General features: G+C 49.0%; 1 protein-coding gene across 2 annotated transcripts in view; it reads right to left on the reverse strand.

Annotated features, from left to right (window-relative positions):
• Positions 1-27,645, reverse strand: part of Pkd1l2 (polycystin 1 like 2) — a 90,280-nt gene that overhangs the window by 26,979 nt on the left and 35,656 nt on the right. Inside the window, exons 18-31 of one of the 2 annotated variants that reach the window (XM_028875695.2) lie at positions 26,900-27,082; positions 26,592-26,594; positions 24,804-24,928; positions 23,494-23,614; positions 21,962-22,093; positions 20,936-21,155; positions 19,584-19,777; positions 14,022-14,252; positions 10,745-10,846; positions 10,231-10,409; positions 8,328-8,474; positions 5,411-5,610; positions 4,184-4,389; positions 1,677-1,893 (exon numbers count right to left, since the gene is read on the reverse strand). In XM_028875695.2, coding sequence (XP_028731528.1) covers positions 1,677-1,893; positions 4,184-4,389; positions 5,411-5,610; positions 8,328-8,474; positions 10,231-10,409; positions 10,745-10,846; positions 14,022-14,252; positions 19,584-19,777; positions 20,936-21,155; positions 21,962-22,093; positions 23,494-23,614; positions 24,804-24,928; positions 26,592-26,594; positions 26,900-27,082 — 2,260 coding nt within the window. The remainder of the gene's footprint in view (positions 1-1,676; positions 1,894-4,183; positions 4,390-5,410; positions 5,611-8,327; positions 8,475-10,230; positions 10,410-10,744; positions 10,847-14,021; positions 14,253-19,583; positions 19,778-20,935; positions 21,156-21,961; positions 22,094-23,493; positions 23,615-24,803; positions 24,929-26,591; positions 26,595-26,899; positions 27,083-27,645) is intronic. The other variant, XM_028875694.2, reaches the window with a different exon arrangement.

Raw genomic sequence — 27,645 nt, forward strand, 5'->3', positions numbered from 1 at the left:
ACTCCCGGCCCCTTGTCTTTAAAAGATGTTTTAACATTTATTATTTGTCTAATGTGTATGTGTGTGCCAGGGCACACACGTGAAAGCCAGAGCATAACTTGTGGGATTTGCTTATCTTCCTCCACTGTGTGGGGTCCAGGGACCTGACCTAAACTGTCAGGCTGGGTGGCAAATGCCTCCACCTTCTGAGCCATTTTGATGTCTCCTTCCTCCCTCTGTTCCGTCCTTGTTCCTTCCTCCTTTTCCTCCTCCTTCCCCTCTTCTTTCTGCATAGGATTTCGCTATGTAGCCCAGGCTGGCTCGAAACTGGTAATCCTCTTGCTTTAGCCTCCTGAGTGCTGGGATTATAGGCATGTGCAACAATGTCTGACTTTCATGAGTCTGTCTGTCCGTCCGTCCGTCTGTCCGTCTGTACTGGCTGGTTTTGTATGTCAACTTGACACAAGCTACAGTCATCAGAGAGAAAGGAGCCTCAGTTGAGAAAATGCCTCAGTGAGATCCAGCTGTGGGGCATTTTCTCAATTAGTGATCAATGGAGGAGGGCCTAGCCTGTTGTGGGTGGTGCCATCCCTGGGCTGTGGTCCTGGGTTCTATAAGAAAGCAGGCTGAGCAAGCCATGGGAAGCAAGACAGTAAGCAGGTCCCCTCCATGGGGCTCTGCATCAGTTTCTGCCTCCAGGTTCTTGCCCTGCTGGAGTTCTGTCCTGACTTCCTTTGGTGATGAACAGCAATCGAGAGCTGTAAGCCTTTCCTCCGCAACTTGCTTTTTGGTCACAGTGTTTCATCACAGCAATAGAAACCCTAACTAAGACACTATATCTCTGCCTGGTGTGTGTGTGTGTGTGTGTGTGTGTGTGTGTGTGTGTGTGTGTGTGTGCGCGCGCGCGCGCGCGCGCGCGCGCGCGCGCGCACTTGCCAGGTGGATGTGGCAACCAGAGGACAACTTGTGGGAACTGATTCTCTCCTTTCACTGTGTGGGTTCAGGGACTGAACTCAGGTAGTCAGGAGTGGAGGCAAGCATCTTTACTCACCCCCCCCCCTTACTGTTTTTCTACAGCTGGTTTGTTGAAATTTCAGGTTCTCAATATTTCTCTCAGTGCTGGGGATAGAATCCAGGGATTGGTCATGCTCTCCCATCAAGCTCTGCCTCCATTCCCAACTCCTCCAAAAGTGTGTTTTTATTACTGTTATTTTGTCTTTGAGAGTGCTCTTGATGTTGCCAAGAATAACCCTGACCTCTTCCTTCACCCCTGAGTGCTAAATGCTGGGATTTTAGGCATTCACCACCATACCAGCCTAAAAAAATGCTTAACTGTCTCTTTTTCTTGTTTTTTTCAAATCACAGAAGTAACATATTTATAATCAGGAACAAAACAAGGGTCGAGGAAATGGTTCGGGGACACAGATCCCTGCTGCCAAGCTCCATGACCCCAGTTTGCTCCCTGTGACCCACATGGTAGAGGGACCAATCACACAAACTGTTCTCTGACATCAAAGCATGATCTTACCTCAGACAACAATAAATGTAATCATGTTCTAAAGGACTGTGAAGCTGTGTGTGCTTGTACACGCCTGCAACCCCCGGCATTTGGGAGATGAAGGCAAGCTCCTGATTTCCCGGCTACTGCCCCGTTCCACACAACCACTTCCTTTGGCACAGGACAGGGAAGGACTTACCTTTCAGTTGTACAGACCCATGTGGGGAGGTGAAAGGGTCCTCTCTCTCTTTGGCTTCCTCCCAGAACCCCTGTCCTGTTGTGCTCTCTGGACAGACAAGGTCTCCCATTAAGGCCAGGAGGTGGTTAATGTCCATCCGGTTCAAAGAGTCCCAGCCTGAGGCTGGGGGCGGTACCTTCAGAGCTTTGAACAGTGACCTGAGGAGATTCCATAAACCCTGCAAAAGGCCCAGGGAGGTGAGGGGACATGAGCAAGGGCCTGTGGCATAAAAGCCAAGAGCATGTGCCCTGAGCTGAGTGTGCGATCTGTGTTGAACTATAGCTCTGTGCTCCAAGCTGCAGGAAAATGTAATGGAATTCAGTTACTATCACAAAAGCTACTACTTGGAAAAGTCAAGGACCTTTCCAAAGGTCAAGCCATGGCTTAAGAAGTCTCGGTGATATTTTAGCTTTTGTATATATATTAGCTGGTTCCTGCAATGATTTTCTTGTAATGCTAGGTATGCTTCCAAGAACTCCTAACTGTATTTATCTAAAATACCTATTCAAGCATCCAAGGCCAAATGATCTCTTCAGGCAGATAACCTTCTTTCTTGTGTGACCTGAGACCCTCCTTTTCTATTACTAACATTATAGACTCCTAACTTCTTCTTCTTTTTTTTTTTTCTCTGTGTAGCTTTGAGCCTTTCCTGGAACTCGCTTTGGAGACCAGGCTGGCCTCGAACTCACAGAGACCTGCCTGCCTCTGCCTCCCGAGTGCTGGGATAAAAGGCATGCACCACCACCGCCTGGCCAGACTCCTAACTTCTTACTAACCACTTCTAGGAATGTAGTTTGAACACACAAATTCCCCTTTTCTGATATACTGACTGATCATGATCATTAGCTCTCAAATTGACCTCCTCCTTTACCACTCCCCTTTTGGGTTGTAAAAGAAAGCCTGGTGGTCACTGTCTGAGGAAAACTCTTATCTGCCTTTATGACCCTGTAAGAATTCAAGTCTGGTGACCTTCCTCTGCCAGAGGATGGCTATTGTTTGGGTTTTATAACTGAACACCTCAGAGACTTGAAAGGAGGAGAGATATAAGGAGAGAGAGGAAGATTTTGAAGATAAAATTGAGGACTAGATAGAGAAGAGAAAAGAGAATGGAAGAACTAGGTGGGTAAGAACTGGAGAGGAACGGACTAGATGGGAAGAACTAGATTAAAGGGCTAAAAGAGAATACTAGAGGAACAAGATGAACATGAGGAAGAGCCAGATGGGGAAGGACAAGATGAGGAAGAAGATGAGAAAGAAGGAGATGAGAGAGGAGCTGATATGGGAAAGAACTAGATGGATGAGAACCTAGATGGGGCAGAACTAAGTTGAGAGAATTAAAATAGAGAGGACAGAAGATAATTATAAAGAGAAATCAGGCAAGAAAGGAGCTAGGCACGAGAGCAGAATAGATGCTGTGTAGAGAGAGAACTGACTGAGGATATAAAGTGTATGGACTAAGGAGTTTTGTGTAAGTATATTCATTTCATATCATCAAAGATTAAATTATCAGCTGGTTGTAGATTCTTCCTGGACCCTGGGAGGGGACTACTGAGGGGCTGGACCCCGATAGTCCTCGTTAGCTCCACCCTCTGAGGCATGAAGATCTGCAACCCCTAAAATATCTCTTCTGGGACTTGAATAGACTCAGCCCAGGCTGCATTACTCAAACGACTGCACACAGGAAGCATTCTATAAAAGATTATCAAGCGCACGAGTGCAGGGAAAACATGTCTCTTTTATGAGCTTCTAGCCTGGGGGTGGGGGTGGGGCTGCAATACAGCACTCTCCTTAGAACCACCGTGCTGCTGTCTTCAGTTCTTCTGGGCCTGCTCACAACGGAGCACCAACAGCTGCCCTGTCGACTCTTACCTTCCCTAGCTGAAGGACCGGTAGGGAGGGACATGGGGCTCTCCATTCCCAAGCAACCCCATGCAATTCTGGCATAAGTGCTATGATCCTGGGGGGAGGGGCTAGAGGATACTGGCAAGGAAGGAGGGGAGGGGGCTCCATCTACACAGCCATGAAGAAGCCATTGTCACTGCCGCCTGCTTTAAGGTCACATGCTCCTGTCTGTAACCCCCTCCCCATTGCTCTATAAATGTGCCTAATGGACTCATTGCTCTCCCCAGGTGAATTTTGATGGCCTCCTACTTTGGTTTGTCATTGGAGCCTCAGAGGAGGGTGAATATTGCTTATGTCTCCCCCAGAGAAGGAATTTTAGCAACAGAGTTTCCAGCTGGGTAGTATATCTTACACACAATAGATGCTCAAAAAGTGTGCCTGTATGTGAACCCATGTGTGTATGTGATATGCATGTCAGTCTGCATGTTTTCAGCTGGTAAATCCTGGCACCTGTCAGGCGGTCCAGGCTGCCAGGCACCATGCACCAGCCTGCCCTCCTCTACTACCAGCTTTAGAGAGTCCCTCCATTCCTGTACAAGCCGAGGCTGAGGACATGCCTCCGTCACTGTTTCAGGTGTCAGAAGTCCCTCCTCCATGGGCTGCGGTGAGGGAGTCAGGTGGGGGGGTCCCTGCTCCTGTTTCCCATCCTTCTCCGGGGGGAGCCGAGGCCGGGTATTCCGAAAGATCTGGACAATCAGGAGGTTGATGGGGAACATAAGGATGGAGCTCTCCAGCCCAATCATCACCTCCCGCCAAGTGAACTCAATTTTGCCTGCGGAAGAAGGAGGGAAGGAGAGGTCAAATGGAGACATGCCCAAAGTCCAGTCCCCTCCACCCTCTCAGCAGAAGGCGGCTACACAGCGAAGGACCAACCAAGCCCAACTCCTGGGAGGTCACCTGTAAGCCATTCAATGTCTACCCAGCCCCTAATAGGCCCTTAGCTTACCCGGGATTGTGGGTCAAGCCAGACAGTCCACACTGACCAGGCAGTTTACAAGAGCCTGGGCCACGTGGCTCAGCTTACTCTTTGAGGGGCCCAGAGGCTAAGGTCAGCTGTGCAGGTACATGGCCAACCACATCTATTTGGTCCCAATGAAGACTAAATCAAGGGGGCGGAGGAGACAGTGCAGTCTGTAAGGTACTTAGCATGCAAGCATGGGGACCCGAACCCCTGGATCCCAAGCACCACTGTAAAAAGCCAGGGGTGGTGGCACCTGCTTGTAATCCCAGTGCTGAGAGGAAGAACAGGCAGATCCCTGGGACATTTTAGCCAGCCAGTGTAGCCCAAGTGGCAAGCTTAAGGCCCCTGTCTGCAAAAATGAGGTGACTGAGCCGGGCAGCGGTGGCCCACGCCTTTAATCCCAGCACTCAGGAGGCAGAGCCAGAAGGATCTCTGTGAGTTCCAGGCCAGCCTGGTCTACAGAGCGAGATCCAGGACAGGCACCAAAACTTCACAGAGAAACCCTGTCTCGGGGGAAAAAAAAATGAGGTGACCAGATCCTGAAGAACAACACCCAAGGCTGAACTCGGATTTCCATGTGCATGGACACATGTGTGCATGCACATGTGCACACAAGACAAAGACAAGTCAGGCATGGTGGCACACACCTATAATGGTTAGTGAGTGAGTCTGAGACCAGCTTGGTCCACAGAATAAGACTTTGACTCAGAATATCAAACCAATCAAACAAAACTAAAAAAAAAAAAAAAACCTCCTCTAGATTGAAGCGGCCTTGCTGGGTCAGTGAGACTGGTACCCAGCAGGCACAGCCATCAGTAATGCTGAGATTTACCCAAGTCCATCTTCTGCTCAGCTGGGTTCTTGGGGACACCCCAGAACATGATGCTGGTCAGCATGGTGCAGAGAAGCAGTGAGAAGCAGCAGGATACCCTCTGCACACGTGTGAAGCTGCTCCGGGGAGAGTTACAGAAGACTGAATACCAGATGTGTCCGTCCTGGAAGCCCGTGGAGGTTTTTGTGAAAAACAGGTGGCTGTGGGCAGGGCAGATGAGAGAGACGGGCCCTTAGGGAGACAGGTAAGCAGAAGGACTGGTCTCTTAAGAGCAAACTGTGATTCACCTGTAAGATTTAGGATGTTTGGGGGCCGGCAAGCTGGTTCAGGGGGCAAAAACCCTTACTACAGCACAACTATGAACCACGTTTTTAAAAAGCTGGAGTAGATGATTCCAGTAGCTTCCAGCAGGTCAGAGAAACTGGAGAGGAAATGTGGAGTAGGTGAACTACTGGACAGACAACAGACACACACGGGAACTTTATCTGAGAGCCAAAGCTGAATTCATTTCATTTTTCTCTCGGCTGGTTGTTCTTACTCTGTTCTCTTTTGGGCTGTTCTCTACCTTGATGTTTTCTTTCTTCTTCCCATTCTCCTTCTAGATCTTTCCTGGTGTTCTCCTTTTTGTTTCATCCCTGATGGTTCCCTTCTGTTTCTTTTCTGATGTTTTTCCTTCTACATCTTTCCTTCTTCTAGCTCTTATTTTCCTCGTATCCCTCTTATGCTTCCTAATACAAAGATTTCCATGCAAGAAAAGATTACCTCATAACCACAAGTTACATATTTTCCCAAAACAAAGTGAAATCTTTACATAAGAGGAGATCACATTAAGAGCACAAGTTACATGTTTTTCTTAGAGCCCACAAGTAGTTAAATGATTTTCTTTGTATTAATTTTCTCATCATAATATCTTTACCCCAACACCTTCTTTATAACTGATTAACAAAGTTTTAAGCAAGTTAAATCTATTTCAGCCAGTTCCTTTTGTACCGGCAGGCGGCTGTCTGCAGTTCTGTGTAGTAGATTTCCATTTTCTACTCTAGAGGAACATTAAACAAGTGGTCAGTTCACCATCTATTTTCCTTTACACACAATAGGATCATTTAATTTCCTTTCACAACTTTGTTTTTTCAAGGTGCATACTAGGGCCTGTGATTAATTCTGTAAGTTATACGACCAAGGAATTCAGGTCAAACCCTGGATGTAGGGACATAATTGTTTTCTTTGATCATCAACCTGTTTTTCCACAGGCAGAATTCATGGGTTTTTAATACATGAAACTTGTTTTCATCTTCTGTAAGTCTCATATCTAACAATGGGGAAGGTAACTTTTAGCCTATATTTGCCTTTTTTAGTATCTCTTATTGGTGCAATTGGCAGAATAACCTAAACCATCTCCTTAATCGTCTTAACTAACTGTCCTAACTACCTATATCTTTTAGGCTAACTCAGAAAATCCAATTAAATCACAGCTCTAACTAATCATTGCTCTTATAAAAATCACTTGCATTATGCTCTGCAAGTAAACTGCCCAGTGAGGAGTGGGTTTCCCCAGGAAACAGTCACACTGTACTAGATACAGTGGGATTCTTCACATGGTAACCCCCCATGCCAAATACAGCAGGAACTCGGCAGCAGCAAGCAGGAGGAAGCACAGCAGAAGCAAGGGGCACTCTGGGGACAATCCTCCCGGGGCTTTATGCTCCAGGATGCACCAGAGCAGCTCTGCTATCCTCTGGGTTGTATCCCATAAGCTCCATTACTGCCTGCAGCTCCTCTGACACGACCACAGACAGTCTGTAACCCCTGGCACTCCTAAGACAGCATGGGAGGTGCAGACAGAAGATTTCAAGTAAGCAGCAGAGATCCTGCCTTAGAAACAAGGAGAGATGGCTCAGAGGTTAAGAGCACCTGCTGCTCTTCCAGAGGTTCTGAGTTCAATTCCCAGCAACTACATGGAGGCTCACAACCATCTCTACTGCAATCTGATGCCCTACTCTGGCATAAAGTCATACATGCAGATAGAACACACGTGCATGCGCGTGCACACACATAAAACAACAATGTATTTGTGTGTGTGTGTGTGTGTGTACATGTGCATATTAATGTCTGTTCATATGTGTTTGCAGACCAGTGTGGAAGTAAGCACATCAGGGTACGGAGAAATACATAAACTGAAGGGAAGGATGGGCTGAAGACCCATGGGCAGTAAACACAGAAGAGGGCCGCACAGGGCCAGCAACTGAATCAACATTTGTCCTGGTTAGGGTTTCTGTTGCTGTGATAGAACACCATGGGGGAGAAAAGGCTTTATTCCATCTGACCGCTTATCACCCAGGGAAGTCAGGGCAGGAACTCAAGGCAGGAACCTGGAGGGGAGAACTGGAGGAGGGCTGCCTACCTGCTTGCCTCCCCTAGGAGAAGGAACTCAGGCCATGTCAGAGGTGCTTAGTCAGCCTTCTTTCTTCCAGTGCCCAGGACCACCTCCCGGGGATGCTGCTGCCCATGGTGAGCTGGGCTCTCCCTCATCAATCATCATCAAGACAGTACACCATAGGCTCCCCCACCAGGCCAATCTGGTGGTGGCATTTTTCTCAACTGAGGTTCCCTCTTCCCCAATGACTCCAGCTTCCGTCACACTGACATAAAACTAGCCATCACACCATTCAAAACACCATGACTGATGAGAGAGAATATCCTGCAACATTCATCGGGTAATAGAGGTGACTGTTTCCACGTCCTCACCACCTGCAACAGACTTCTTGCCAATCCTGCCAGTGTCCTCATCCCAACAGGACATTTGTCCATCAGTGTCACATGCTCAAAGATGCCCAGGCCACTGTGGATATATGCTTTCATTAGCATGCCTGGGCTGTGAGGTTATTTTCCTAAGATTAAAAAGACAGAAGGGAAGTACCTAAACTGCTTCCTGTCCTGCTCTGTGGCCACAGGAAACACCTTGTCGAGGACACAGTCTCCCACATCGATGGACAGCCACGAGTTGCAGAGGAAATACCATTTCCGGTCCAACACAGGGTCATAGACCAGCACCCGGCTCACATACCTGGAGAAAGGAGATGCAGCTCTGAGGATTAGGTGTAGGGGGTGGGACTCCCCGGGATACCACAGGGATAAAGCCTTCAGAAATGAGCTCCAAGTACCTGGAAAAGCACATGCATGCTCTTCACTTGGTGTCTGGGTGACATCTGGCCTCCTGTTGGGAGGTCAGCCAGCTCAGAGAGCCGCCTCAGCTTTGAAGGCAGCTGCTTGTTCACAGGGAAGCAGCAGGAATGTGCAGGAAAACACATTTGAAAACTCTGAACCCCTTACTCAGAACCCCCAGCCATAAAAAAGAGAAGCCAGGCTGAAAGTATGCTCCGGCAAGCTGTTTCGAAGCCTCAGAGAAGGAGGTGTCATCTTGCCTGATTGAGAGGTGCAGGCTACTGCAGCTTTTCTGTAACTGTGTAGCCAACAGGCACAGCCATGATGGCAAAGCTGCTCTTCCCTGAGTGCTCGCTATATAACAGGCACTGTGCTCTACCCATGTCCCTCGTTTCCATGAGCACAGCTCCATCAGGGATGCAAAGGCCACCTATGTCCAGGCCATGGCCCTCCTGGGTGACAGACATCCAGTGATCCAGGACCTGGATATTTTGATCCAACTTGGGACACCTTCAGGGAGCCATAAGAGTTGGTGGGGCTGTCACCGGCTTGCACCACATTTGACACGTCCCTCTGCTTATCCCAGGCCTGGCCTCCCTCCCCAGGAGCCGACACTCGAACTCCTTTAATAGACACCCGACATGCTCATCTGCCTCTCAGAGTCTGCTTCCTGGGAATCTGGTGTGTTAGACAGCAGTAAGCTTGGTGGGGTGCCCTATGCCAGCTCTTACAGGCTGAGACAAGAGACTGCCAGAAGCTCAAGGCTAGCCTAGGCTACCAAGTGAGACCCTCTGCTAAAAAAGCTAAAACCTAAGCAGTGTAAGTACCCCCCCCACTTTTTTTTTTTTTTATTTTCGAGACAGGGTTTCTCTGTGTAGCTTTGGAGCCTGTCATGGAACTCGCTCTGTAGACCAGGCTGGCCTCAAACTCAGAGATCTGCCTGCCTCTGCCTCCGAGTGCTTGGATTAAAGGTGTGTGCCACTATCACCCGGCTCCCCACCCCTTTTGTTTTTTGAGACAGGGTCTTGTGTAGCACAGGCTTGTCCTGAATTGTCTTTGGAGTCAAGGATGATGACTTTGAACTCCTATCATCCTGCCTTTCAAGTGCTGGGATTATTGGTGTTCAATACACCCGGCATGCCTAGCCTTTTCGTGATGAAGTCTCACACTCTAGCCCAGGCTGGCATGGAGCTCACTATGTACCCTAGGCTACCCCAGAACTTGTAGCACTCTTCACGCCTCACCTTCCCAAACACTAGGACTGCACATGTGCTCACTGTGCCCGATGATGCTGTTTTTCTGAAGGGACTGCCTGCTGATAGCTGGTCACACTGACACTATTTGTCTGAGTCACTAGTTTTGGTCTCAGGGAGAATGGACAGGACCTTGTTCTGAACTTGTAGCTGTGCGTGACCTTGGGCAAGTCTTAAGCTGGAGCTCTAGAAAGGCCAGGGGTGGGCCCAGTGCTGGACGTCAGGGCTGGACTTCAGTCCTCCTCCTTTCTGGTCTAGTTTGTGTGGACCATGAGCCAGGGGCCTCTCTGAATGGTTGTCTCACTTGTGCCGTGGAGAACCATTCTGTGTGTCTGTAGCAGCTCCTGCAAGCCAGGAAACGGGTGCCTGGCCCCCAGCCTGGTCATTTGCCGTCTCCCAACTCACCACGATGGCCGGTCCCCAGAGTTGTCATGCCACAGCCTGAGGCTCTGCAGTTCTCCCAGGGGGAAGAGAGTGGAAAGCAGGAAGACATCCACCCCTCCTCGCTCAAAGACCGCAGCGTCAGGGTCTGACAAGTGGTGGGGTTCACTCTCTCCGTCTGAGCCATACAGGGTGAGAGTCACCTGGAACCCAGAGACCAGAGGCTGGCACGGCAGCTCAGTCAATAGAGTGTCTGCCCAGCATTCGGAAGATCTGTGCTTGATGCCAGCACTGCACAAAACTAGGCGTGCAGACACATGCATGCCCACTCACACACACACACACACACACACACACACACACACACACACACACAATGCATAATGTAATTTTTTTTAACTAAGAATATTCCCTCCTCTAAAATACAAAATGAAACAAATAGGGTACACAGAAACACAAATCCAGGGAGCCAGAGACACCCCACAGCGACAGAGCCAGTACTGCCCCGGGAGAGACACACCCACCAGCCAACAGGTACCTTTGAAGACGTGGCTGCCCCTCGCCGGTGTCCTGTGTAGACTGTCACCAGGTAGTGATACTGGGCAAAAGGCTCGTTGTCCTCCAGCACGATGACTTTTACCTAGATAGAAGGATAGTGTTAGGGGGACCCTACTCAGTGAGCTCACCCACCACCCAGCAGCTAAGAATGAGTTGGGCATCAATGCCAATTAACATGCAAAAAAAAATTACAATCATTATTATCTCATCTGGTGAGAACTGTCCTGTGTGGAAGTTGGGCTTCAGGAAAAATAGTAGCAAGAGAGCAGAAGCACAAAGTGCCCTCTCTCCCTGTTAAGTGTGAGCCTGTGGAGTTAAGTTGGAAACGAGCTTGGCGTTAAACTGAGAACGTTCAGTGTTCGGTGTGGTGAGTGTATAAAGTGTGTTTATACGACCAGCTTTGTTTCCCAGGGAATTCAGAAGGAATCTTTTAGTGAAAGCATCAAGTGGCCCGAGTTAGTTGGGGATGGGGGGGCCTCTGGGATGCGCTGCTCAGCTCTCTTTCCTGTGAAAGGCTCACATCGGCTGCTGAGGCTCCACTGTCAAGAATGTGGAGTCATCTCTGTCAAGGGTGTGCTCTCGTGGCAGCGGACAGCCAATGACCCATCTAGGAGGTATCTGGATGTGATTAAAACCTGGGCAGCTCAGCCCAGCTCAGTCCCACTCTCCAGGGACTGGCGGGGCTCTCAATGCTGCATTAGCATCCTGCCAACTCCACAGGGGCTCACCCTAAAGGTTCCTCTTAGAAAACACCCTTTAATTCCATCTTAAAGCATGCTTTCTGGGAGCCCTGAGGCATTTAAGATTTATTGTATATATTATATATGTATATAAATGTTCCTTTTTTTTGAGACAGGAGCTCACTAGGTAGCCTTGGCTGGCTTGGAGTTCTCAATGTAGACCAGGCTGGCCTTGAATTCATAGAGATCCACATGCCTCAGCCTCCTAAGTACTGAGATTACATGTATGTGTCATTATACCCAGCTTTTATATTTTAAAATTAATTATGAGTATATGTTGGGCATGGGGGTTGTACACATGGCCACAGTGTCCAAGGAGGCCAAAATAAAGGATCAGATCCTCTGGAATTGGGGTTACATGTGGTTGTGAGCTGCTTGATGTGGATTTTGGGAATGGATCTTGAACTTGGTTCCTCTGCAAAAACAGTACATGCTTTTTTAGTTATTTGTTTTATGTGCATGTGTATTTTGTCTGCTTGTATGCATGTATGCGCATGCATATGTGCCTGGTGCCCTCAAAGGGCATTGAATTCCCTGGAACTGGAGTTGTTAAAGTTAGAGATGGTTGTGAATCACCATGCAAGTTCTCAGAACAGAACCCATGTCCTCTGCCATAGCAACAAGTCCTCTTAATCACTGAACCATCTCTCAAGCCCCATTTTTGTGGTTTTGTTTTTGTTGTTGATTTTTGAGACAAGGTCTCATTATGTAACCCTGGCTGGCCTATCTCCTGCCTCTGCCTCCAAGTGCTGGGATTAAAGGCACGCTCCACTATGCTAGGCCCAGCAGTGTATGCTCTTAACTACTAAGCTGTCTCTCCAGCCCCAACCCTGTGTTTAAATGTCAATGCTTGGTCTCATGGAAGAATCAAAGACACAGTATGAATGCTGGCTGTCATCTGATAACACTTCACTCTGTATTGGCATCCCTGGTGGTGCTGCCAGGGAGGAGAGAGTGAGAGATGGACAGCTCCAAGCTCTGCCACACTGTGCCCTTGCACTCCCGTATGTATTCCCTCAGACGTCCATGAACACTTCCTGAAGGCCAATCTGTGTTCTGTAAGACTTTATTAATTGTTGTTGCAAACAATTCCTTGCACAGTTTTTGTTCAGTCTGTGTCTGCCCTGAGGCCCATCTGGGTTGAAATTCTGCCTTCTCTCTAACAGCTTCAGGCCAATTAACTGACCTCTTGATCCCTGGTTGCCTCCTCCTCTTTAAGATGATGGGTGGAATGACATACAGGGGTATGCTCACTGAACTTGAGGTGTCCAAACCAAAGGAAGGACTGGAACTGAGCAAGGGGAGCCTTCCTGCAATCCCAGTACTCAGGAGGCTGAGGCAGGGGACTGTTAGGAGTTTGAAGATACCCTCAGATATATAGTGAGTTTGAGGTCAGCCTGGGCTACATGAGACATAGTTTAAAGAATAAGGGAAGACACCCCACAAACAAACAAATGAGAGGGCTGTCCTTATAGCCTGTGTGCCCACTGTCCATATCCTTAGAGGTGACTTCTGTGCGTCCTACATAAGGCAGCTTTTGCATACCTGAAGCCCTGGCCAAGCCACGCAGTCTAGGAGAGCAATGTGATTTATGGTGGGACTTCAGGTCACACTGTGTGTTTGAGGCGGGAGACTACATAACCAAGGTTGGTCAAGTGGGCTCCTCCTACCTCCGTGCCCAACTCCCAATCAAACCCAGGACACCAAAGCTCACAGGAGCTTCTGGTTGGCAATATTTGCTAGGTGTTGTCTCAGAGATAATTAAGCACCCTCTGTAGACATCACCAGAACAAACAGAAACCAAGACAGGTCTCTCCTGAGTCCTCTCAGTAGATCAACCATGAGGAGATGGCCCAGTTGACAAAGTGCCACATGACCATGAGGACCTGAGTTTTTGATTGACATAAAAAACCAGGCATGGTGACACATACTGGAGAGGGCATTCCTGGGGCTCACTGATCAGTCAGTCTGGCCTGTTTGGTGAACCCCAGGTCCTAGTGAGAGACCCTGTCTCAAAACCTAAGGAGGGCAGTTCCTGATAAACAACACATGATGTTGACATCTGGCCTTCAGATGGACATACATGAATATGCATGCACATCACACAGACACCTACACACACAGGTTCACACATACACATACTTACAAACAAAAATAATAAAACCATCACCATCACTTCAATTGCTGTTCTGAATTCTGAGTCCTTTTAGCAAATTACTGATACAAGGGTGGCCTTGTGACCTCCCATCCTAACACAGGTACCTTTCTCCAAGGGCTGCTGTGTACATAAATGGGATTGTGCCTGGTATTTAATGAGTATTCAGTTGATGGTCAATAGCACACTCTTCCTGATAATTTGATGAAAAGGGATGTTTTGTAAATGCTAGGCTAGTGGCCAGCTTGCCCGAGATGACCCCAGGGGTTAAAGCCTGGACAAACAACTGGCCTCTCCACAGACCCCTGGGCTCTGTCCTTTACAGTCCCTATTCTCCTATTCCCAGAAACATAGTGCCTCACCTTGCCCTGGTCCTGTATGTCCTTTCTCCTGGCCCAGATCACCACCAGCACGTAGACCACGCAGAGGCAGCCCACTGTGGTAACCACCACAGGGTTGTCCTCGAAGGTGGCAAAGAGCTCTGCAGTCTGGTGGACGTCGATGGCATTGGGCATCACCAGGAATGTACTTCCGAAGAAGGTGAGGTGGTTGCAAAGGCAGTGTGTCTGGGAGGTGGTGGTTCGAGGCCCCACCTGTAAACCCCAAAGAGACCATGTTTGGAAATGCACCTGCTTCAGCTCAATGGCGAGAAATGATGAACACTCCAATGTGGACGTTACTCAGTCAGCCTTTCAGATCCACAGATTCAGCCAACCAGTCCTCTGGTAGAAATGACATGTTTTTAGGGCTGGGATGTGACTCAGTTGGTAGAGAGCTTGCCCAGCATGTATGGAGCCCTGGGTTTAATGAACATCGAATAAACTGGATATGGTGTCACACACCCGTGATCCTAGTGTCAGAAGGTGCCCATAGGAGGAGGATCAGGAGTTCAAGGTCATCCCCTGCCATATATTCAAGGCTAGTCTGGGCTACATGAGACTCTGGCTGACTGGCTATCTAGGTAGTCCCTCTGCAGTTGGAGTTATAAGTGCCTGTGAACAAGGTGATGTAAGTGCTGGGAACTGGATTTGGCTTCTCTGCAAAGGCAGTGAGGATCAGAGTCCAGAACCCATGTGGATGCATGAAAGCAGGCCTGTTAACCTGCTAGTAATTCCAGCCTCGGAAGGTGGAGACAGGCTCCCCAGAGAAAGCTGGCAACTGAGACTAGCCATATCATCGAGCTGTGGGTTTGACTGAGACATCCTGCCTTATTGAATAGGGTGGGAAAATGGAGGATGATTCCTAATGTCAGCCTCTGGCCTTTATACACAAGTGCATATGCATTCATCCACACTCAAAAATGCATACACACACACACTTGAAAATGAAAATTCATTTTAAAATTCAGAGAATATTATTTCCTTTTCATGTGCTGGGATTGAACCTGGACCTTCCCAGCAGGGTTTTGTTTGTTTGTTGTTTGTTCTGGTTTTTTAGACAGGTTGTCACTATGTAGCCCTGGCTGTCCTGGAGCTTCTATGTAGACCAGGATGGTCTCAAATTGACAGAGATCTGCCTGCCAGGTGCTGGAATCAAAGGTGTGCACTACCACACCGGGCTTGTACATATTATTTTTAACAGAGTTTCACTTCTGTCCTTCACAGTGAGGGCGCTGAACAATTTGCAGGCCGCTCTGTCTGTGTCAGAGAAGTACTGCAGGTGAATTTGGAGTCTCCATCATTACTGGTCCCAGCAGCACCCAGCACCACAAACATGACCTACAGCCCTCCTGTCCTTTGCCTACTTAAGACTCATTCATGGAGGGGCGTGTGCTGGGTACTGACACTTGCCCATCAATTGGCCAGGCCAAAAACATCTAGTGGCCAACTTGTCTCAGTTTTCCAGGACTCCCTGGTTTTCAACTGAATGTGCTGGGCCCCAGGAATCCTCTCAGCCTGCAGCGAACTGGAATGGGTGATTGACCCATGCTGAAGAGAAAGTGCCAGTCTGGAAAGCCTCTGGAAGGGAGAAAGGCAACTGTTAACCCCCTAGGCAGGGTCTCAGCTCCAGCAAGGTGAGGATGGGTTTGGCTTGTGCAGCCTTTGGGTGCTCAGCAAGGAATCAGGGAGGCCAGGGCAGGCAACCCCACCCATGCGGCTGTTCTTGCTCTCTGTCCCCAGGACATTTGGTAAGTGAAGGAGCTTAACTCGGCTCCAGGGTCCAGCTCCATCTTCATTCCAGATGATGAAGACAGACCCAACAGAAAGGAGTGGCTTCTGGAAATTTCTCTGCTCAAGCACTTAGTGAGAGAGCCTCCTGCTGCCCAGTTCTGCCAAGGCTCATCCCACAGACAGGCCAGACACCAGCTGTTTATTCCGAATTTCAGGTAGGTCTTCCTTCTGTTCCCTCTGAGCTGTTTTTACTCTTTTCTAATCCTGGAGGGCATTTGGCACAGAGGGATGCATGGTATGGGAACACCTGCTAAACCCAGAAGGGGGGGTGAAGCTGCTTCCAGAGGAGAAAACCGAGTAGGGAGCCATCTCTGTTTACGCTCAGGTTTTGTCCCAGGTTTCAGTGGCTCTCCCAACCTCTCCCAGCATGCCAGAACCTTTTTGGGGGGCATGGAGGTGCTGGTCACTGACTCCTGAATGACAGGCAAGTATTCTACAATTGAGGTACACCCCAGCCAAGGAGAAGTTGTTTATTTTTTTTTTAATTCTTTAAAATACATATATCTGTGTGCCAGCGAGATGGTTCAGCAGGTTTAAGGCACTTGCTGGCATGTTTGACCATCTGCCTCCAATCCCTGGATCCCATGTGGTAGGAGGAGAGAATCAACTTCCACATCCATGTTTTCCTCTGACCTCCACATGAATGCCATGGCATGTGTGCACACACATACAATAAATAAATAAACAAAACTTCTAAAATTATCGTTTGTGTCCAGGGAGGGGGTTGAATGTTCCATGTGCATGTGACAATTTTGTAAAATTGGTTTTCTCGTTCCACTTTTATGTGGGCTCAAGAGATCAAATTCAAGCTATCACCCTAGTATGGCAAACTCCTTGACCCACTGAACCATCTCACAATCCCATGTAGTTTTAAAAATATGTGTGTGTGTGTGTGTGTGTGTGTGTGTGTGTGTGTGTGTAGGTGAGTGCACACTTGTGTGCAGATGTGTTCATGAATGTGGAGGCCAGGGTATAGCCTCCCTTGCCATCCTCAGGAAATCTGTCCACCTCCTCTGACACAGGGTCTTTCATTGGTCTGGAGCTCACCATTTAGGCTAAACAGTCAGGGAGGCCCAGGGAGCCACTAGACTGCCTCTCCGCAAGTGATAGCATGTCTGGCACCTTCATATGGGTTCTGGGGACCTACCCCAGGTCCTGTGTTTACAAATCAAGCACTTTTCAACTGGACCACCTCTGCAAGCCCAGAACCATGTTTTAAATGGAGTCATAAACATTCTGTACTCTGAAACTTAGGTCTCCTGCTGTCTCCGTGCCACATCCTGATCCTCAGTCCTTGGCTTCCTATAGAAAATGTTGTCCCCTTTACAGCCAGAGGGTTGAACATGGGGATCCCTTTTGACAAGCAGAGCCACTCTGTGAGTTAGGCATTGTGCCTAGTTCCTTGTAGCCCTGAGCCCCACTCGATTCTATCCCCATTTTAGGGTGGTAAATCTCAGAGAGGTGGGGCAACTAACATTTACCCAGTGAGTAGAGGAACTAAACCCAAGTCTGTTTTGTGGCAGACTCCACATCCCCAACCCCTACACCACCATGAACCCCAGGGTGCAGGGGCAAGCCACGCCAGCCACATAAGGTGGCTTTGGGGAGCGAGTGCTTTGGGAGACCGCCACCCCCCCAGGCCTGTTCCTGAGATGCCAAGGCTGGTGCCTGGAGCTTGGGCACCTTCTGTCCCTTAGGAGTATCTTTGTGCCATCCTCCTCCCTGGGCCTTGAGTGTGGCAGCCAGAAGCCAGGGTGGAAAGTAACAACAGAGCTGTTACTACAGCCTCTACAGCCCAGAAGCTGTTCACCCTCAGTGTCCTCCTTCCAGAGCTCTAGGGTGACGTGGTTCTTAGGTGTGTCTCGCTTCAGGCCTGTGCCCTCAGCTAGACTTCTTATTCACTGGTTTTTCTCACCCATCTACCCCACCACTGGGACAGGCACCCTCTTGACCATTGCCAATAGTCTATAGTGGAATCATCTTTGTGGATTTCTGGGAACCTCTCTAGCAGTCTGCTTCTTCCTATTCCCATGGAGTCTTCATTTATCATGGTATCTCTTTCCTTGTTCTTCTATTCTGTTCCTGATCCAGCAAGGGCCTCCCGCTGCCCTAAGCTCTCTTTCCCCTGACCCTTGCCTCCATTAATCCTCCCTCACTCCCAGTTTGCTCATGTAGATCTCATCCATTTCTATGTCGCTGGGTGATCCCTGTGTATTTCCTAGGGTCCTATTTACTAGGTAACCTCCCTGGAGTTGTGATTGCGGTTTGGTTATCCTTTGCTTTACATCTAATATCCAGATGAGTGGGTACATATCATGTTTGTCTTTCTGAGTCTGGGTTACCTCACTCAGGATGATATTTTCTAGTTCTATCCATTTGCCTGCAAACCTCATGATGTCATTGTTTTTCTCTGCTGAGTAGCACTCCATTGTGTATACATAACCACATTTCTTTATCTATTCTTCAGTTGAAGGGCATCTAGGTTGTTTCCAGGTTCTGGCTTTTACAAGTAGTGCTGATATGAACATAGTTGAGCATGTGTCCTTGTGGTATGATTGAGCATTCCTTGGGTATCTGCCCAAGAGTGGTATAGCTGAGTCTTGAGGGAGGTTGATTCCCAATTTTCTAAGGAAGTGCCATATGGATTTCCAAAGTGGTTGTACAAGTTTGCATTCCCACCAACAGTGGAGGAGTGTTCCCTTTGCTCCACATCCTCTCCAACATTGACTGTCATTGGTGTTTTTGATCTTAGCCATTCTGACAGGTGTAAGATGGTATCTTAGAGTCGTTTTGATTTGCATTCTAGGCCCTCTGGATAAGTGAGACAGTTGTTTAGCTTGAACTGTTTAGGAGGTCCCCAGGCAGTGGGACGGGGACCTGTCCTTGGTGCATGAGCCGGCTTTTTGGAACCTAGTGCCTATGCTGGGACACTTTGCTCAGCTTCTGTGCAGGGGGGAGGGGCTTGGACCTGCCTCAACTGAATGTACCAGGCTCTGCAGACTCCCCAGGGGAGACCTTGCCTTGGGGGAGGTGGGAATGGGGGATGGGATTGGGGGGTGGGAGGAGGGAGGACAGGGGATTCCGTGGCTGATATGTAAAACGAATAGAAAATCTCTTAATAAACAACAACTAAGGGTGTCCAATACTTAAAAAAAAAAGAATTACAATTAATAAAGCCATTCTAAATCTCAGCATTTGGGGAAGTAGTGTTGTCATGGTGATGATATGGCCACGGACAGACCTGGCTTTAATGTGTGTGAGGTTTGGGGGCAGTCCATCAAGTTTCCAGACCCACTGTCTCCTTGCCTGTGAAATGGGAACCACCGCTCTGCTCCCCTGGGGCTATCTGAAGCACTGATGAGAAACTGCTGGGAAAGGTGAACACAGGACACAGCTGAGGTCATTTTCTGGGAAGTGACACCCTGGCCTGCCCCGCCCCACACACGGTGGGCAGCCTTCTGAATCAGTCCTATTCTTATTCAGTGATCAGTGGTTCCAGACTCCTGGCTCCTGGGATGGCCTCGGGAGAGAGGTTGGGGAGCACACTGCTAAGCAGGGTGAGGCAGAGAGAGGGCACCCAGCAGGAGTCTGACCTAGTCGGGGCCATGAAGTTTTCTCAAGAAGATGGGCAAGGAGGACACTCTGAGCACAGGAACCACATGTGCAGAACACCATGGAGAAGCATGAGATGTTGTACCAGGGGCTCCAAAGGACACACTCTACCTAACCTCCCAGCTTACCTCTCTTCCTTACCTGGCACCCAGCGTTGTCCCAGGTCTCCTGGGTTTCATCCCAGAACACACAATGTGACAAGAAGGTGGTAATGCCAACTGTGAGGTTCCTGCCAGAGGCAGACTCCAGGTCATCCTTGGGGATCACCCTCAAATAGTAGATTCCTTCCCCAAAGGGCAGGTCCTCTGGGCCCAGGATCCAGGTGGGTAGCTCACCTACAAGAAACAAGGCTCTGGTCTTATTGAAATTAGAGGACACCAAGATGACATGGCGGGAACATAGACCTCAAGGTCTCTCCATTATCCCAGGAGTACCCTTGCTCAATATTCAGGGGCATGGCAGGACATGAAGGGCTCACAACTGTTTCTTATTGGCTGTGTGATATCAGACTGGTTATTGAACTTCTATGTTCTTTTTTAATTTGTTTTCTAGTTTTGAAGCAGGGTCTTATATAGCCCAGGCTAGCCTCAAACTTGCTATGCAGTGAAGGCTGGCCCTACTGGCCCTATTGGTCCTCCTGTCTCAGCTCCCAAGTTCTGGGACTGCTCTTCACCTGGCTTAACCCTCTCTGCTCATATCTGGAACATGGAGATTTCTACAGGTGGCCCCAGAAGGTTCTTTATGGGCTCATTCACATCTTCATGGCATGTACTAAATGTTTACCTAAGGGGGGAGTAAATAACACCAATAACATCAGCCCAGGAAAGCTGCTGAAGAAGGCAAGCAGTTTGTTCTTTGCTTTTCAATTAACTAACTTTGAGTGTGTTTGTGTGTGGGTGTGCATACACATGTGTACATTGTGAGAGCAGAGGCTGACACTGGATGTCTTCCTCAATGCTTCTCTACCCTATTTTTTTAAAGATGACTTATTCTTATTATTATTAATTATGTGCACTGGGGGTGGGGTATGTGAATGTGAGTTCTGGTGCCCACAGAGGCCAGAGGCATGAGTCCTCCTGGAGCTGGGGTTACAGGGGGATTGTGAACCTCCCAGCATGAATGATGGGGACCTCTGCAAGTGCAATGTGTGCCCTGGACTGCTGAGCCATCTCTCCATGCCATTTTTTTTTTTTTTGAGACAAGGTCTTTCACTAAAACCCACAGCTTCAGATTCAGTGAGGCTGGCAGTCAGTGAACCCCAGGGACACGCCCATCTCGGATCCTCCCCGCTCCGAGGACTGGGATCACAGGCACAGGCTACTACATCAAACTTTTTATGTGGTTTCTCAGGATTGGACTCTGCTCCTCATGTTTTAATGACTGAGCCATCTCCCGGGCCTCGTTATTTGATTCTTTTTTTTCCTTTGACACCTTAGCTTGAAGCTGGCCACACTCAGGACACCGCTCAAGAAACAGCCCAGGAGGCTGAGTACCTGTGGCAGCCCCAGGAGGCAGGTGTGTTTGCACATCGTAGCTGGTCTCATTGGGATGGTAGCCGTAGCCCAGGCTGAGTGTGAGTGGGACTCCAGGTCCCCAGTGCAGCTGTATCCCCAGAGCTGCCTCCCCTGCGGTCACATTCACCCATAGAGCTTCCGGGGTGGCCAGGCTCAGCATCGTCGGCTTGCTGTGTTCTGAAATCCGGGGCAACAGGATCTGTTTTCAGGAACAAAGAGTTAGAGCCAGGCAGAGGGGCAGGGCCAGCGATGTGCAAGCCCTAAGGTGTCAGAGGGCCGATGTGGACAGGAAGAGCTCTGTGGCAGGTTCTGGGGGGCGGGGCTTGTCTTCCCATCCCTCTGAGTTCTACAGGCCACCTGTGGTCCTAGGCTTCTTGTCTGTTCCTCCCATCACCCCAACCTCTCTCTCTGTCATCAGAGGTCATCGACACCCCTTCTGCTTCCCTCTTCTGGGGCCCCTTGTGACTTCATTGGGCCCCTGAGCAATCCAGACGCAACTGCCCATCTCCAGGTCCTTCACTGCATCTTATCTGCCAAGTTCCCTGGTAGCACATTCACAGGTGCCATGGATGAGGATGGAGGCACCCCTGCAAAATGCTAATCAGCCACTGAGAGAAAAAGGTAGATGACTAGGAGAAAAGCCAGTGAACTGTTAAAGGAGTCTAAGTGCCCATTGCACCATGGCATGTTAGCATTCTTGCTTATGTTCAAAGAAAACCTAACGGCATTTTGGAGGCCACACTATGGGCCTTTGAAATGAACATTTGGTTGTGTAATGATTAGAATTTCACCGAACAGATTTACATTCCCAGGAAAACTTGTCATACACCAAAGATGTGTGAATGGTCACATATGCACGATTTTCAGTAGAATACGGTGTTTAATCGCGTAAGGGGTACTTTGAATGATTTCTCTGTTGTTTTCACAACTGGTCCATTCGGTCCCAAACCAAGCTGAAGAGAGGGCCAAGTGCCACCTGACTTCTGAGGACACCCCAGTGCCTACCTCGATATTCTGCGACAGGTTCTTCACGGGGATGGGATGACCACTGGAGCTGGTCAGACGGAGTCCACCAACAGTTCCACTGACTTCAAATCGGCTTCGGGAGAGGAAGGGGTTCTGTGAGAAACTCACCATCTGAAAGCCAAGAGCAAGAGAAACTGATGAGGGGTGGGAGATGAACAGGCTCCCGCGTGAACAGTGAATCCCGAGACTGGGTGAACAGGCCTTGCTCTTTGGGATGGATGTAGAAGCCTGTAACTGATGGTGGTTTCCAGAGATGTGGTCTCAGAGGGCTGGCCCTGGGAGTCAGCCCGTCTTTCTTCACCCAGAGTCGATATAGTCAGATCTCCATTTCTTTAGTTTTGTGTCTGTGGACTCAGCTAAATGTGGACTGAAAATATTTGAAAAAATTGCATCTGTATGGGTACGAATTTTTCTTGCCATTCTCCAAAAATAACACGTTTTTCATTAACTATTTGTGTAGCATGTACATTGTATCAACTGTTACAAGCAACCTTGACTTTATTTAAAGTATATGCAGAGGTGTAGGCTGAGCATGGTGGCAGTGTTTTTAACCCTAGCAATCAGGAGGCTGAAACAGGCAGATCTCTGTGAGTTCAAAGCCAGCTTGGTCTATACAGTGAATTCCACGCCAGTCAAGACTACACAGTGAGTCTTTCCCTTCTTACCTTCCCTCCTCTCCATATATAATATATATGCATATACTTACATATATTTTATGTACATGTGAAGCTGTGCATTGGTTTATGTAACTACCATACCATGTTATATGAAGGACTGAGGAGCCACAGATTTGAAACTCCTGCTCACAGGCATCCTAAAAACAACCTCATGGCTACCAGGGGTGGTAAGAAGTGTCGAAGAGCCGGGTGGTGGTGGCACATGCCTTTAATCCCAGCACTTGGGAGGCAGAGCCAGGAAGATCTCTGTGAGTTCAAGGACAACCTTGGTCTACAGAGCGAGACCCAGGACAGGCACCAAAACTACACAGAGCAACAAAACAAAATAAAACAAAACAAAAAGTGGAGAAGGAGGAGGAGAAGAAGAAGAGGAAGAAGAAGAGGAGGAGGAGGAAGAGGAGGAGGAGGAGGAAGGAGGAGGAGGAGGAAGAGGAGGAGGAGGAGGAAGGAGGAGGAGGAAGAGGAGGAGGAGGAGGAGGAGAAGAAGAAGAAGAAGAAACTAAGAGAAAGATGTTGGTCTATTTTCACTAGCACTCAGGAGACTCAGATGTGCCTCAGTCTGGGATGAAAGGGACCCTGGTCTTTGTATGAGTCACAGATGGGAGCCTGGAGAGCTTGCTTCACAACAACTCACAAAGCCAAGGCCACTGGAGGAAACTTGCAACCCACTGGGAAAAAAATGGATTTGGGTGTCCAGAGCTGTGGGGTGTAAGTCCCACTTGTGTGGCTTTGATGAGATACTGAACCTCATCCGGAATGGATGGGGCTGCTAGTATCATCAGTGAGCAAATACCCACTAGAAAGGTTGTCTTGGAGGAGGCATTGCTGGGTTACCCTTATGTCCACAGGCTCCTGGCTGTCCTCCATAGGCCAGAGGGAGGTGGCGGCAGGCAGGGTGAAGGTCACAGAGTCAGCGGTGTGCACTGAAGAGCCTTGCCAACTCCGTGCCTGTATTCTGACCACAAGGTGAGAATAGGAAGAAAAGAAAGTCAGTGTTTGAGGAAGAACCCCCATTGTGCACTGGGAGGAGGGGGTGGGGCTCCACTTTACTGTCAGAGATGGCTGTGGTTTGTGTTTAGCAGTTTCTGTGTTTCAAACAGAAGCAGCATCAAAAGCTGCTGGTGCCCCCGTGTGGATGGGAGGTCCAAGAACACACAGAGTTGTTTAGAACTGACTCTCAATCCCTAGAGTAGCCTCAGTACTTAACCGGTGGCTGGCGAATCATTTCTCCAAGTTTCTCCCCCTACCTGCCTTGACCTTTGAAGCCATGAGCTTCCAGCCTCATCTTTTCCTACCATTGACCTTGTCCCCTTATGGAATCTGTCACTGGGACCCAAGAGAGCAACCCTGGTCTGAGGAGCCAAGGACTGGGGCAGAGTGAGGGAGCCCCCCTCCTGCCTACTGGCCAGGAAGTGGCATCGATGTGTGTGTGTCTGTTTCCTCTGAGTTGGACGAGATCTTCGCTATCGTGTATCGGAGTAACTGTGATGCGTTAATGGCTCTAAGATGGCCCATTAACATTCCACTGTGAAAGGACAAGAAAGGTCACAAGGCTTGTGAGGCTCAGGGGACACATAAGACCCCTTCATTCCCCAAGATATATAAGCAGGTAATCATTGCTGGGAATCTGAGGCCAGCCTGGTCTACATATCTAGTCCCAGGTCAGCCAAGGCTGCACAGCGAGACCGTATGTCAACAAATAAATACATCAAAGTAACTCCCCTGGGAAACACGCACAACAGGAAGTATCTCAAAGCCCTGGTCAGTGCTCACTGAGATAAGTATGTCTGGGATCCCCACAGGCTCTCTATAAACAATGGGATAGCCAAGACCACCCAGGACACAGTGGGAGTAGCATGTGAGAGGAGGTGGTCCCACTTATTTGCCCCCTTACCCGCACAGTTCTGCTGGGACTTTCTCAAGACTCATTCAGGTGACTCAAACACCGGGCTTAGCCCTCCACAATTCTCTTTCTGCCCCAAACAAACACCTCCATGGTGGAAAGACTCCACTACACCCACACACCAGGCCTGGGTCCCAATGCTTCTCCAGTCCTAAGACCGGCCTCTGGGCCCTGCCTTGGGTAGCTTGGGATGTGGGTTAGGGCATCAACTTTCTTGCGCATGCACAGTGCAGCTCAGTACCTGTTTGTGTACACAGAGATGGAGGGGGTGACCAGGATGGCTGGAAGGCCCCCTGGCAATGTCCCCAGCAGGAGGGCAGTCTGCAAATGGTCTACAACCTGAAGTAGCTGGGCCACAACGTGAGCCTGGAAAGGAAACAGAACACTACTGCGGACTGTCACCATAGGCCCCCTTGGTTGCTGTCACCAGGTTAGTGTGGGACTCCTGGCAGGGACGGGGAGAGGATGGGGATGTGATGGACAGAGTCAGCCCTGCAGGTCACGGGCAAAGCGGGCATCCACATGCCTGACTCCCATGGGCTCTTCCACCCTCAGGGCAGCCCCGGGAAGCGGGTGCTTTCCAGCCCCTTGGCAGAAGGGGAGAGGAAAGAACACAGAGAAGAGAAAGTCACATATTGGTGAGACGAACCAAGGCTCTTGGGAAACCTGGCTCCAGGATTCATATGAAGGGCCATTGTACTGTGTGGCTGTGCTTCGGGTGTGTATACATAGCCTACATCTTGCTCCGGGAGAGGTAAGAGCCACAGGCAAGGCAAGCTCAGCTCCCTGCCCCATCCAAACCCCCAGATAAGACACATTAGGTACCACTTAGTTGGCTCAGAGGGTAAGGTGCTTGCAACTAAACCTGACGACCTGAGTTCCATCCCAGGGGGCCCACATGGTAGAAGGGGAGAATCAATTTTCATGGGTTGTCCTCTGACCTCCACATGCATACTGTGGCATGTGTGCCCTTCAAATAAATAAATGTTTACAAAATTTTAGACACATCCTCATGATGAAAAACAAAGCTCGGGTAGGGACTTAGTGGAAGACCTCATAGGCTCTGTGTGTGTGTGTGTGTGTGTGTGTGTGTGTGTGTGTGTGTGTGCATGTGTGTCTGTCTGTCTGTGTATTTATGTTTATGTTTGTGTGTATCCATGACTGTATTTGAGATGTGACTTTGTATATGTATGTTTGAGTGTGTACATGCAAGTCAGTGTGAGCACTAGCGTGTGAAAATGTGAGTGTATAGGACTGAATTTGGGTGTTGATCTGAGGGTATGTATTTAAGTATGTTTGAGTATGCATGGGCAGCTTGATGTATTGCTGAAACCAACTCTAAGAGTCTATTTGCCACTGCACTGCCACTTGAGAATGTAAATCTACGTCTGTGCATATGTGCTTGAAGGTATGTTTGGGGGCTTCCAGGTATGTGCACAAGTGTATGGCCATGTGCCTGTGTGGGTGTTCATGCGTAATTGTGAAGGGTGTGTATGTATGAGTGTATAAGGATGAGCATAGGAGTCTGTTTAGTATCTGAACATGTGGACACAAGTAAGGGTATAACTTTGCATCTTTTTAAAATTTATTTTTTATTCTTTTATATTGGTGTTTTGCCTGAATGTATGTCTGTGTGAGGGTGTCAGATCTTGGAGTTACAGACAGTTGTTAGCTGTCATGTGGGTGTTAGGAATTGAACTCAGGACCTCAGGAGGAACAGCCAGTGCTCTTAACCGCTGAGCCATCTCTCCAGCCCTATGACTTTGCATCTTTGCACGTGTCTGTCCTTCAGCTCTCTTTGAATAGGAAAGGAAGCCCATGGGACGAAGGACTGTGGAGCAGCTACCATTAGGCTTTGTGGCTCTGCCATGATGCTGTCCCGAGAGGCAGTACTGTCAAGGCCCACCAGTGACTCTGGAAGTCACATCTATCCCTCCTTTCTTGCTCTGGGTGCCTGACTCCCAAAGACATTCTGTATTCTTGGATACAAGAACCAGGATATTGCCCAAACTTGCAGAGTGGGTCATACAACCTGTCCAGTGGACAGTTGCTGAGGATGAGGCCAAGTGCCTCCAGCCAGAGATGAGGCAAGGAGGCTTAGAGAACTTGGGGGACTTGGCTCCCAAATGACAGGCGGGGTTCACTGAGTGCAGCACCCCTGTTCTGTGTGCTAACCTACACTCTGCTTTCAAGAACCTTCCTCCCAGCTCCCAAGAAGCACTGTAACCTTTGCCCCTGCTTCCCCGTCTGTAGGCTGTGGAGAAGGATCCATTTGCAACACTAGCATAAGCTGGGCATGCAGTGTGGGTGAGCTCTGCCTCTGGTCAGGGCACCCACCTGGCTGCTGTTGGCCTCCATAGGCTCTGCTGATCCGTGGCTGAGGGAAGCTTCCAGCACACTCCCCACAGCCTGAAACAGGGCCCTGGTGGCTTCCTGGCGTCTCTGATCCTCAGGATGAACCTTGGCACTGGCTGTCAACAGAGCTTCTGTGGCATGCTGCAGGACCTGGCTGGCCTCCCACTGGGCTCACCCAAAGAAAGAGAAACAGTGTGAACCCCTGCCTGGGACGCACCATTCAGAGAATAAGGATTGTATTGGAGGGGCGCACAGGAGGCCCAAGCCAGGGAAGAGGTAGAGCAGAGCCTGACATAAGCAGCCTGACTTAAAACTGGCTCCTCCTTCTTCACCAGGAGAGTAACCTGGTTTGCCCCTCACCTTCCCCAGAGTACTTTGCACAATATCCTACACATAACAGGTGTTTGGTAACATTTACCGACCAGAGGGATAAAATATGGATGTGAGGAAAATGATGGGTGGAGGACAGGTGGAGGATAGATAGACAGATGGATGACAGGTGGACAACAGATGGATTGAGGATGGATGGATGAAAAATAGGGGGAAGGTAAATGGAGAATGGGTGAGAGACTGAGAAAGAATGTCTGTATGGAGAAAGAATGCATAGGTGGATGGATGGTAGATAGTTGGATATAACACTCATCCTAATTTTGTAATTTTATTTGTGTTTGTGAAATCATTTGTTTAATGTCTAGATGCCCCAGTAGCCTGGAAGTACCATGAGGGCA

The sequence above is a fragment of the Peromyscus leucopus genome, chromosome 5 (genome assembly GCF_004664715.2).
Source record: "Peromyscus leucopus breed LL Stock chromosome 5, UCI_PerLeu_2.1, whole genome shotgun sequence".
Lineage (NCBI taxonomy): Eukaryota > Metazoa > Chordata > Mammalia > Rodentia > Cricetidae > Peromyscus > Peromyscus leucopus.